The 13,293-nt window shown below is 36.9% G+C and overlaps 2 protein-coding genes across 2 annotated transcripts in view; one reads left to right on the forward strand and one right to left on the reverse strand.

The window, feature by feature from the left end:
- Positions 1 to 13,293, forward strand: part of KPNA4 (karyopherin subunit alpha 4) — a 98,990-nt gene that overhangs the window by 20,870 nt on the left and 64,827 nt on the right. The window lies entirely within an intron of this gene.
- On the reverse strand, positions 6,988 to 7,864 carry LOC136311826 (calmodulin-like). The gene has a single exon (XM_066241081.1). The coding sequence runs from the start codon at positions 7,811 to 7,813 to the stop codon at positions 7,367 to 7,369; it is 447 nt and encodes a 148-aa protein (XP_066097178.1). The 5' UTR covers positions 7,814 to 7,864; the 3' UTR covers positions 6,988 to 7,366.

A 13,293-nucleotide genomic window follows, 5' to 3' on the forward strand; every position in this document is an offset into this window, starting at 1 on the left:
GGTATTTTTTACTTCTGGCTTTCCCCCTTCATGGTCATTACCAGTCAGATGTGGATTGGGGCAGGGTTGGGGGCATGGCTGTTATGACAAGGCATATTGTAGCCTGCTTCTACAGCAGCTTCCCTGGAAAGTGAGGTTTCTCTTACACAAGGTTGTAAATATTATATTATTTAATGTCACCCATTCTTTTCTGTTAACTTTTTATTCACTGTTAAAATCTGGGGCAAATCGTTATTGCTTCAATATAATCTCTTTTCCACCATGGTTGCCTTGTTTCTGCTATTGCCTTTTCTAATTCATAAAATAACCAGCATGATTCTTTTTTTTTTTTTTTTATAATAAATTTTTATTAATGGTAATGGGATGACATTAATAAATCAGGGTACATATATTCAAAGAAAACATGTCTAGGTTATTTTGTCATTAAATTATGTTGCAAACCCCTCGCCCAAAGTCAGATTATCCTCCGTCACCCTCTATCTAGTTCTCTGTGCCCCTCCCCCTAACTCTCTCCCTCCCTCCCTCCCATGTCCTCCCTCCCCCCCCACCCTTGGTAACCACCACACTCTTGTCCATGTCTCTTAGTCTCATTTTTATGTTCCACCAATGTATGGAATCATGTAGTTCTTGTTTTTTTCTGATTTACTTATTTCACTTCTTATAATGTTATCAAGATCCCACCATTTTGCTGTAAATGATCTGATGTCATCATTTCTTATGGCTGAGTAGTATTCCATAGTGTGTATGTGCCACATCTTCTTTATCCAGTCTTCTATTGAAGGGCTTTTTGGTTTCCATGTCTTGGCCACTGTGAACAGTCCAGCATGATTCTTTTAAAAACAAATTAAATCACATCCCTCCTCTGCTTCATTAGCTTCCCACCACATTTAGCTTTCACACTTTTTACTGAGACCTTCAAGGCCTTGCAAATGTGGTTCTTGCCTACTTACACCTCTTTCTCTAAATGTATTATCTTCCTTAATTACTATAAATTCTCTTATTCTAACACATCAGTAGCCCTCTTCACTTCCGACCCTTCACTGTATCAGAATGCCCACCAACCTCTTTATCTTTACCCTTTCTTTCACATGTCTGGTTATTTCTCATCCTTTGAAACTTCAATTTCATTTACTTAAGTCATCCTGGAACAAGCTAGTTGGAAATGCCCTGGTGTTTACTTAAAAACCCTGATCATAATTTGTTAGTGTATTTATTCAATGTTATTTCCTCCCATCAGACTATTAAGTTCCCAGAGAGAGTGGATCTTGTCTATTTTATATACCACTCTACTCTTAATTCTTACCAGAATCTGGCATATAAGTGGAACTTAAGTACTTGAAAGTATTAAATGATACTTTTTTAGAGAGAGAGAGAGAAAGAAAGGGAGTAAATGAAACTTTTATAAAATGACTTCTACTAAGACTTAGTGACTAAATAAAAAAAAAGGTAAAGATTTTATTGATTTTACAGTTTGGGAGAGTGAGAAGTATCAACTTATAGTTGCTTCACTTTAGTTGTTCATTGGTTATTTGTTGTGTGTGCCTTGACCAGGCAAGCCCAGGTTTCGAACCAATGACTTCAGCATTCCAGATTGACACTTTATCCGCTGTACCACCACAGGTCAGGCAATCAAATTTTCTTTTTTGTGTATGACAGAGAGAGAGAGAGAGAGAGAGAGAGAGAGAGAGAGAGAGAGATAGGGATAGACAGGCAGGAAGGGAGAGAGATGAGAACCATCAATTCTATATTGAGGCTCCTTAGACCCCTTAGTTCATTGATTGCTTTCTCATATGTGTCTTGGGGGGGGGGTTGGCCTCCAGCAGAGTGAGTGACCCTTTGCTCAAGCCAGTGACCTTGGGCCCAAGCCAGCAACCTCAGGGCTTCAAACCTGGGTCCTCTGCGTCCCAGTCCGATGCTCTATCCATTGCACCACCGCCTGGTCAGGCGCAATCAAATTTTCTAAGTCTAATTTTCTTTACTCTTGAACTGGTAATGGCATGGTAGTTGTAAAAGTTTTTTTTGTTTTTTTTTTTTTCAGAGACAGCGAGAGTCAGAGAGAGGGATAAATAGGGACAGACAGGAACGGAGAGAGATAAGCATCAATCATCAGTTTTTCATTGCGACACCTTAGTTGTTCATTGATTGCTTTCTTATATGTGCCTTGACCACAGGCCTTCAGCAGACCAAGTAACCCCTTGCTTGAGCCAGCAACGTTGGGCTCAAGCTGGTGAGCTTTTGCTCAAACCAAATGAGCCCTCGCTTAAGCTGGCTACCTCGGGGTTTCGAACCTTTGTCTTCCGCATCCCAGTCCGACGCTCTATCCACTGCGCCACCACCTGGTCAGGCGTAAAAGTTTTTTTGAAAAATGGAAAAATAAAATAATCCTTCATAGTCTTATTACTATTAATTTTTGAAATGTCTTTGTGTATTTTTTTCTAATATGTTTGAACTTAATTTGGGTTCTTGTGAGAATAGTTCATAGTTGAATATAGCTGAGTTTCTCAACCTTGGCATTCTTGACATTTTGAGCCAGATGATTCTTTGGGGACTTGGCTATACATTGTAGAATATTTAGCAGCACCACCTCCTCTGCTCACTAGATACAAGTAGCACTGTTTCCCCCAGTTGTAATAACCAAAGTTATCTTGAAATTGTCAAATGTCCTCTGGGTGACAAAATCACCCCAGGTGACACACACTGCTGGGATTTAGTATTTCAGTAAACTTCCCAGAACACCATTGCTGTTACTACTTTTAAATTCATAAATCTTTAACAGATTTCTATAATCTATAAGAGTCAGTTAAATTTTCATAATCTAGCTATTTCAGACTCAGTTCAGTTTAGCAGCTGTTTGAGGTTTTGCTGCATAAATGCTAGTGAAAGAGCATACATTAAAGTATAGGCATACCCCAGAGATACTTCACTTTTGTTTCAGACCAGCACAGTAAAGTGAATATCACAGTAAAGTAAGTCACATGATTTTGGTTTCTCAGTGATTTACACTATACTGTCTATGTAGTATATTAAATATGCAGTGACATTATGTCTTTTAAAAAAAAACCCAATATGCCTGACCAGTGGTGATGCAGTGGATAAAGCGTCAACCTGGAAACGCTGAGGTTGCTGGTTCAAAATCCTGGGCTTGCCTGGTCAAGGCACATATGGGAGTTGATGCTTCCTGCTCCTCTCTCCTTCTCTCTCTCTCTCTCTCCCCTCTTTATAATGAATAAATACAATCTTTTTTAAAAATTAAAAAAAAAATTAAAACCCAGTGTACATATTTAATTAAAGAAATACTTTATATTTAAGAAATACTAGCCATCATCTGAGCCTTCAGATATACTCATTTTGCTGGTGGAGGGTCTTGCCTTGGTGATGAGAAGGGGGTACCTACAGCATCTGCAAAGTGCAGTAAAATGAGGTATGCCTTATGTGACCAGATTAATTCTTACCTTTTTAATTTATAATTCCCTCATCTATATAACTTCAAATCAGACTGCTCCTACTTCAGACAGGTAAACACACCTCACCATTAATGTTAAGTTCTGCTTTCCTTTCCTTGCTTTTATTGGGCCCTTACTGGAAAAACCTAGTTTTTCCCTTTATTTTACTATCTTATTTATATTTTCAGTTGAACTTAAGTGTCTAGAATTCAGTTAAATTTTTCCTCATCACACCAATTCATATTGATTATTCCTTTTGTTGAGTTCTTAGTTATTTTTGTACTTATATTTTGGTGTTTCCTCCTGTAAGATATTTTTACTTGTGTGTTTTATAGAGAAAAAAGTATTGCAGAAAGATATATATGACTTATACACCAACCAATCAAATAACCTGGATGAAATGGATGAATTTCTAGAAACACATCACCTACCAAGACTGAATCATGAGGAAATAGAAAATCTGAACAGGCCTATGACATAAATCAGTAATCAAAAATCTCGCAAAGAAAAAGCCCAGGAGTAGATGCCCCTACTGGTCAATGCTACCAAACGTTTAAGGAGAATTAACACTTATCCCCTTCAAACTTTTCCGAAAAACTGAAGACAAGGGAACACTGCCAAACTCATTCTATGAGGCCAGCATTACCCTGGTACTAAAGTCAAGCAAAGACACTAGATGAGAAAACTGCAGACCAATTTTTTGTTTGTTTGTTTTTAGAGAGGAGATAGAGAAGGGGAGGGGGAGCACTAAGCATCAACTCTCATATGTGCCTTGACCAAGCAAGTCTGGGGTTTCGAACCAGCGACCTCAGTGTTCCAGGTTGACGCTTTATCCATTGTACCACCACAGGTCAGGCTATGTCTGATGAATACTGTTGCAGAAATTCTCAACAAAACACTAGCAAGTAATTCAACAGCATATTGATAGAATTAAACACCATGACCAAGTGGGGTTTATTCCTTCAATGCATGGACAGTTTAATATATGAAATCAATCAATGTAATATGCCAGAAATGAACAGAATGAAACACAAAAGCCACATGATCTCAATTGAGACAAAATTCTTTTCATGATAAAAAACACTCAGCAAACTCAAAAGAAAACTACCTCAACCTAATATAGACCAAATAGGAAAACTCCAGCAGACATCACACTCAGTAGTGAAACACTGAAAGCTATTCATGTAAGATCAGGAACAAGACAAGGATGCTAGCTTTCACCTGGTCTATTGAACATAGTTTTGAAAGCCCTAGCCCAGTGGCCGGCAAACTCAGAGCCAAATATCAACAGTACAATTGAAATTTCTTTTGAGAGCCAAAATTTTAAAACTTAAACTATTAATATATAGGTAGGTACATTTCTTATCGAGGTAGCACCCACATGTGGTGTTTTGTGGAAGAGCCACACTCAAGGGGCCAAAGAGCCACATGTGGCTTACGGGCTTCAATTTGCTGACCTAGACCCTAGCCAGAACAGTTAGGCAAGGAAAAGTACCTCTGTGCAGGTGCCATGATCTTACATGTAGAAAACCCTAAAGAGCCCCACAAAAAAAGTTAGACATAAATGATTGAGTAAAGTTACAGAACATAAAACCAGCATAAACTAATAAGGTACAGCCTGAAGAAAAAATTGAGAAACAAGTCCATTTATAATAATATCAAAAGAAATAAAATACTTAGGAATAAACCTAACCAAGGAGGTGAAAGACTTTTATGCAGAAAACTAAAATATTGCTGAAAGAACCAGTGAATGAAAAGACATTCTGTGTTAATGAATTGGAAGACGTGTAAGTGTCCATACTACCCAAAGTGATCTACAGATTTAATGCAATCCTTGTCAAATACCCAAAGACATTATTTGCAGAAATAAAAAGTTTTATCCTAAAGTTAATATGGAATATCAAGGGATCCTGAGTAGTCAAAATAATCTTAAAGAAGAGACAATTAGAGATCTCACACATCTCAATTTTAAAACTTACTATAGCACAACTAAGTGGAAAAACAAATGAATACTTTTGTCACTACCTCTTTCCCCTCCCCCTCTCCCTTTACCCTCCTCTGTCTCTCTAAAAGCAATCAAATTAAAAAAAAAAACACCTTAATTACAAAGCTGTGGCATTCAAAACTGTACTATTGGCATAAAGTCAGACATATAGACTGATGGAATAGAGTAGGGAGCCCAGAATTAAACCGTTGCACCTAATGGTTGCTTTCCTTTATGTGCCCTGACTGGGGATCGAACTTGCAACCTTGTTGCCTTGTGACGATGCTCTAACCCAGTGGTAGTCAACCTGGTCCCTACCGCCCACTAGTGGGTGTTCCAGCTTTCATGGTGGGCGGTAGCGGATCAACCAAAGTATAAATAAAATGGTAGATTTAACTATAGTAAGTTTTTAAAGATTTATTCTGCCAAACTTAGCGAAAATCCGATATAAAGTACTTGGTAAGTAATTATTATTATATGCTTTAACTTGCTGTAACTGCTTTATAAATTTTATAAAGTAAAGTTACTTCCCTACTTTATAAATCACCATTACTGTGGAACTGGTGGGTGATTAGAAAATTTTACTACTAACGGAGATAACAAAAGTGGGCGGTAGGGATAAAAAGGTTGACTACCCCTGCTCTAACCTGTTGAGCTAACCAGCCAGGGCCTATCATTAATTAAATGATTTTTGACAAGGCCATTGCTATCATTCATTCAATGGGAAAAGGACAGTCTTTTCAACAGATGGTGCTGGGAAAATTTGATATTCACAATCAATGGAAATAAAGTTGGACCTGTACCTAACACCATGTACAATAATTAATTTGAAATGGATTAAGGATCTAAATGTAAGACCTAAAACAAACTCTTAGAAGAAAAGATAGGACAGAAACATCACAGCATTGGATTTGGCAGTGATTTCTTAGATATGACACCAAAGGAATAGGTAACAAAAAATATCCCTGGCTGGTTTGTTCAGTTGATTAAAGCATTATCCTGAAACACCAAGATTGTGGGTTAGATAACAAGTCCGTTACTTAGGGAAAGTGACCAATGAATGCACAACTAAGTAGAGCAACAAGTGAGTGCTCCCCCCTTCTTCCCTCTTTCTCTCTTCTCTCTCCCTCTATCCTTCCCTTTCTCTTCCCCCCCCTTCCTCTCTCTGTCTCTAAAAATCAGTCAGTTAAAAAAGTAAATATATGCATCAAGCTTTGAAACTTCTGTGCACATCTAAGGACCCAGTCAACAAGGTGAAAAAGACACCCAATGAAATGGAAAAAAATTTTTGCAAATCTGATTTTTATTTTATTTTGGGGGGATAAAATTTTCTTTTATTGGAAAACAAATACACAACTTGGAATGGATTTGAGGCAAATTGTGCCATAAGAAGATTTTCTTTAAGTGGCTAAACAAAGTTTAAAAAGCAAGTAACAATGAAAGAAATGTTAAAAAAAAAAATGTTTCTGGTACAGTAGTACCAGCAGTACAAAAAAATAGTGTACGAGTACCTGGATAATACACCTGTTTTGCAGTAGTGCAACTTTTAAGTACATATTGTTGACTGTCCATAGTCCACGCAGAGTTTCAACTCCACACTTTGACAACAACATGCTGACAGTTTCTAAAGAAAACTACTTAAAAAAAGGCATAACCCAGATGTTCCCTCATTTGACCAACTCCATCTAAGTTTGGATGTGCAGAAGGGCTTAGATGTATCCAGAGTAAGCCACATGCAACATGTTACTTGATCAGTTTTCTAAAATAAGGTTTTAGGACAATGACAATAAGATAAGGGAAGAAAACATGGAGGAATGAAGTCCTAATTACTATACATGCATAATTTTTTTTGACAGTAGGGGAAACCTTTTACAGATAAGTTACAAACAAAAGGCAAATAATTTTGTACAAGAAATTTAACACATTCTGTAAAATGTCTTCACTTTGCTGTCGTCATTTGTACAAACTCTTCATAGTTTACTTGACCATCACCATCAATATCTGCTTCCCTGATCATTTCATCAACCTCTTCATCTGTTAACTTCTCTCCAAGGTTTGTCATCACATGGCGAAGCTCTGCTGCACTAATATAGCCATTGCCATCCTTGTCAAACACAAGGAATGCTTCTCTAATTTCTTCTTCACTGTCTGTATCTTTCATTTTCTTTGCCATCGTCAGAAATTCTGGGAAGTCAATTGTGCCATTACCATCAGCGTCCGCTTCATTAATCATGTCCTGTAACTCTGCTTCTGTGGGATTCTGTCCAAGAGACCTCATTACAGTTCCCAATTCCTTTGTTGTTATAGTTCCATCACCATCCTTGTCAAATAGTGAAAAAGCTTCTTTGAATTCTGCAATCTGCTCTTCAGTCAGTTGGTCAGCCATGCTACAAGCGCTACCGGTTTCCGAGACACCACCGCACAACCACTCAACCTCGCTCACTCCACTCGGACTAATTCTCGCAAATCTGATATTTGGTTAATAATCCAGAATATATAAAGAACTCCTACAATTCAATAGCAAATAAACAACCCTATTTAAAAATGGGCAAAGAATTTGAATAAACATTTCTCCAAAGAAAATATACAAATAGCCAACAAGCATATGAAAAGATCACAAATTAAGGAAATGCGGGTCAAACCCACTTTGAATTTTAAAAAAAGGTAAAATAACAAGGGTTGGTGAACATGTGGAAAAATTGGTACACTGTACTTTACTGTTGGTGAACATGTAGTATAGACATAAAATGGAATATTCTGATTTAAAAAGAAGAGGGTTCTGGCACATATTACAATGTGGGTGAACCTTAAGACATTATGCTAAGCCACAAAACGCAAATACTGTATGATTCTACTTATGTTAGATACCTAGAATAGTGAAACTCATAGAAACAAAGTAATTTAATGATTGCTGAGGGAAGAGGAGCATAGGGAGTTGTATATAGGTATAGATTTCAGTTTTTCCAAGATGAAGAGTTTTGAAGATTGGATACACAGCAGTATGAATGTACTTGGCACTAAAGTGCACACTTCAAAATGGTTAAAATGGTAAATTTTACAGTTTTTTTTTCTACCTAAAGGTTTTTTCATTTTTAGAAATGATTTTGTTATTTATATTTTACCACAGTTTAAAAGAAAGGAAAAAAACTGACAATACCATATGCTGGTGAGAATTTGTAGCAATAAGAACTCTTCTTTATGGTGGGTTGGAATACAAAGTCATACAGCCACTGTGAAAGACAGTTTGGCAGTTTCTTATAAAACAACACATTCTTACCATATAATCCATTAATCACACTCTTTGGTTTTTGTGCAAATGAATTAAAAGTTTATGCTCACACAGAGCAGCTTTATTCGTAATTCCCAAAACTTGGAAGCATCCAAGATGCTCTTCAGGAAACTGATAAACTATGATACAGTCAGACCATGGAATATTATTCAGGCCAAGAAGAAATGAGCTATCAAGCCATAAAATGACATGAGAGAATCCTAAATATATATTCTTAAGTGAAAGAAGCTAATCAAAAAGGCTACTTTTGCCTGACCAGGTGGTGGCTCAATGGATAAAGTGTCAACCTGGGACGCTGAAGACTCAGGTTGGAAACCCTGAGGTCACCAGTTTGAGCTCAGGCTCATCCAGCTTGAGTGTGGAATCGTAGACATAATCCGTGGTCACTGGTTTGAGCCCAAAGGTATCTAGCTTGAAGCCCAAGGTTGCTGACCATGAGCAAGGGGTCACTGGCTCAGCTGGAGGTACCTCCCCCCTCATCAAGGTACTTATGAGAAAGCAACCACTGAACAATTAAAGTGCCACAACTATGAGATGCTGCTTCTCATCTTTCTCCCTTCCTGTCTGTCTTGCTAAAAGGAAAAAAGAAAAAAAAATGAATCTAATATTCTGGAAAAGGCAATACTATATTAATAGTAAAAGATCAGTGGTTCCTGTAGGTTATAGGCAGAGTACAGAGAATTTTTAGGACAGTGAAACTAATCTGTATGATACTAATGGTGGGTACATTTGTCAAAACCCATAAAAGGTACCCTAATGTAAACTATGGACTTTGGATGATAATGAAATGTCAACATGAGTTCATCAGTTATAACAAATGCATCACCCCTGGTGTGGGATTTGATGGTTCTCTAGAGGAGAACTCGATTTTCTGTTCAGTTCAGCTGTAAACTTAAAACTGCTTTTAAAAAGTTCATCTTAAAAAAGGATATGTATGACATGCTATTCATGTAAAAATCTTAAATATATAAAACTATTATAAGTGTTGATATACAGTGAAAACACCCATAAGAATTAAACAAATTTTTTAAAAGTTACTTCTAGGGAGGATATAGAGGGAAAGAGGGGGAGAGAGTTAAGATTGGAGTGAAATTTTAGCAGTATCTGTAACACTTTGAAATTTTAATTTCTTTAAAAAGTAAAGCAAAGCTCTAGCCAGTTGACTTAGTGGTAGAGCATCTGCCCCACATGTGGAAGTCCTGGGTTTGATTCCCAGTCAGGGCACACAGGAGAAGCATCCATCTGCTTCTCTACCCCTCCCTCTGTTGCTTCTCTCTTTCTCTCCCTCCCCCCCTCCCCCTTCTGCAGCCATGGCTCGGTAGGGATGAATTGGCCCCAGGCGCTGAGGATGGCTCTATGGCCTCTGCCTCAGGCACTAAGAAGAGCTCAGTTGGAGGAACTGAGCAGTGCCTGGTAGATCCCTGTCAGGGCACATGTGGGAGTCTGTCTCTCCCTCCCCTCTTCTCACTGAATGATAAAGTAAATATGTCAAAATAGTGACAGTAATACGCGCATGGGGATCTATTCTATATTCCTTGCTTTTTCATGTATTTAAGATACGTAATTTGTGATTGAAAGATTTTTTTTTATTTAAATTCAGTCTTGTAACCTGACCAGGCAGTGTCACAGTGGATAGACCGTCAGCCTGAGATTCTGAGGACTCAAGTTTGAAATCCCAAGATCGCTGACTTGAGCCCAAAGATTGCTGGCTTCAGCAAGGGCTCACTGGCTTTTCTGGAGCCCTACCCCCACCCCCACCCCTGCATGTATGAGAAAGCAATCAATAAACAACTGAAGTGCTGCAACTACCTTCCTCATCTACCTTCCTGTCCCTGTCTCTTATCTCCCTTGCTAAAAAAATAGAAAAAAATAATTTTTAAATAAATTCATTCTTGTAAAAGTGGTTAATTTGGTTAATATACATGTTAAAATGCAATCTACTTCATTAACTGCATTAATAAAGGGAATCCTTTGTAGCCAGTTCATACAAATTTAGAATGTCCCAGTAATGATATGACCTAGGCAGAAATGAAAGAAGGACTAGAGGGTGGGTTTTGTTTTTGTTTTTTTTAATTTTAGCCATTCATTTTTTTTTTTTTTTTTTTTTTTAGATTTTACTTACTTATTTATTTTAGAGAGAATAGAGAGGGAGAGAGTGGAGTGGGGAGGAGCAGAAAGCATCAACTCCCATATGTGCCTTGACCAGGCAAGTCCAAGGTTTCGAACTGACGACCTCAGTGTTTAGGTCAACAGTTTATCCACTGCGCCACCACAGGTCAGGCGGGTTTTGTTTTTATCTGGAGAAATCTTACACATTTTACAAACAACCAGAGTTCACCTTTAGGTTTGTAATTTATTCAGGTACAGTACTAAGCACAGTAAATGAGATGTGGGCTAGAAGCTTTTAAGTAGTATTTTTCAGGGATGTGAGTAAATGGTAATGGAAACAGACAAGAATTTATAGTAGATAAGGAAGAAATATTGGAACCTTTATTTCTATGATAATGATTAGCCATATTAAAATACTTTATAAAGTAAATGTATATTCAGTAATTTAATGGTTCTCAGTCCTAATCTCATTTAACCTATGAGCACCATTTGACATAGTTAATTATGCTTCCCTAAAAAATAAATTTTTACTTGGTACCAAATTTGCATAGATTTCTATAGCCTTCTATCTTGCTAATTGTTTCTTCTTAGTTTTCTTTCTGCCTTTTAATTTTGGAGTGCCTAAATTTATGCTCAGTCCATAGGTAATCTCATTAATCACCTGGTTTTCAATATTATATATAAATTGCCACCTTTCTAAGTTAGTATTTTTAGTCCTTACCTCTTCCTTGAACTCCAAACTTAGTTGACTACTTGACATCTCATTTTAATTCATTATAAGCATATAAAATTTAGCAGGTTCAGAAATGATGTAATCCACCAAATCTGCATCATTCAATTTGCCCCATCTCAGTAAATGGTAGTTGTGTCTTCCTGTTGCTTGGGCCAAATCCTGCAAGTCATTGTCTCCTCTCTTTCACGGTCCAGTCCATTCATAAATTTTGTAGATTCAGTCTTCAAAATACATCCAGAATCCACATCTCTTGCTCTCTATTGCCACCACTCTGGTCCAATCTATTATCTCAACCTGAATTACTACAGTTACCGTAATCTGTATTCCCAACACAGCATCTGGAATGATACTATCTTAAATCACAGTGTATATCCTTTCCTCAAAGCCCTCCAGTGGCTTTCTATCTCACTAAGAGTAAATATTAGAATCTTTATAGTGGTCAGCTATTTTCTTCTCGTGGTTCACTGTATGTCAGCCACCCTGGACTCCTTGCCTTTCCCTTTTCCTCCCATGTCTGGGCTTTTTTTTTTTTTTTTTTTTTTTTCCCTGCTTGCTAATCCCTCTACCTTGAATAGTTTCTGTCTGCCAAATTTCCACATGGCTTCTTTGCTTATCTTCTTAGAGGTAATCTTGAAAATATTCCCCTTCTGGACTTCATATTTTTTTCCTGTATTTGCCACTGTCAGGCATACTATAGTTTTATTTATTGTCTCTCCACCCGCACACTAAAATGTAGGTGCCATGAAGGCAGGAATTTTAGTCCTTTTGTTCTCTGATGTGTCCTTAGCACTGAGAACAGTTTATGGCACATACATAGTAGGTGGTCAGTAAATATTTGTTGAGTGAAAAACTGTCTTTCTATGTATGTAGATGTATACATACCTGTTCAGTATATAAAAAAACTAGAGTTATGCTTTTTATTTTTTAATTTTATTTAGAAAATTAAATTTAACCAGATGACACTGATCAAGAGTACATAGGTTTCAGGTAAACATTTCTATAGCATTTGAATTGTTGTTTATGTTGTATTCCCATCACCCAAATCAAATCATTTTCTGCCACCATATATTTGTCCCCTTTTACTCCCTTTCCCCCATCTTTCCCCACATCCCCCTTCTTCTGGTAACCATTTTTATCTGTGTCCATGAGTCTCAGTTTCATATCCCACCTATGTGTGATGCATAGTTCTTATTAGTTTTTTCTGATTTACTTATTTCACTCAGTATAATGTTCTGAGTTATATTTTTTAAATGGTGCTTTAGTAAAAGTAATTCAGTAATTTCTCTTTCAATGAAGATTTTTCTTTTACCAATGATGAAGTCTTTGAATATATATTCACAAAGAAAAATTAAAGAATACTTTTAAATAAAAAGAAGAAAAAGTAGCTTATTTGAGGAGATAGGTAACAGCATGAAAAGGTTAGGTATAGTGTAGTATAAAGATCATTGAATTGGGGTCAGCATAATCTGAACCTTGCTAATTGGGAAGTCACTGGACCTCAGTTTCTCTATAAAATGAGATAATTTAAAACGATTCCTATTCTTTCCAGTCAAAAATCTTATAACACTATTTGTGTAGTTTTTTCTGTAACAAAACCATGAATTTGAATTATGTTCATATAACATAGAAGAAAAACATTCCTTAAACTGTCTTTTCATATTTCATTGTAATCTATTATTGTTTTACAAATGAAACAAAATAATTGTTTTCTTATCTGAGAATACACCAAATAAGC

Source organism: Saccopteryx bilineata, chromosome 8, assembly GCF_036850765.1.
Source record: "Saccopteryx bilineata isolate mSacBil1 chromosome 8, mSacBil1_pri_phased_curated, whole genome shotgun sequence".
NCBI classification, from domain to species: domain Eukaryota; kingdom Metazoa; phylum Chordata; class Mammalia; order Chiroptera; family Emballonuridae; genus Saccopteryx; species Saccopteryx bilineata.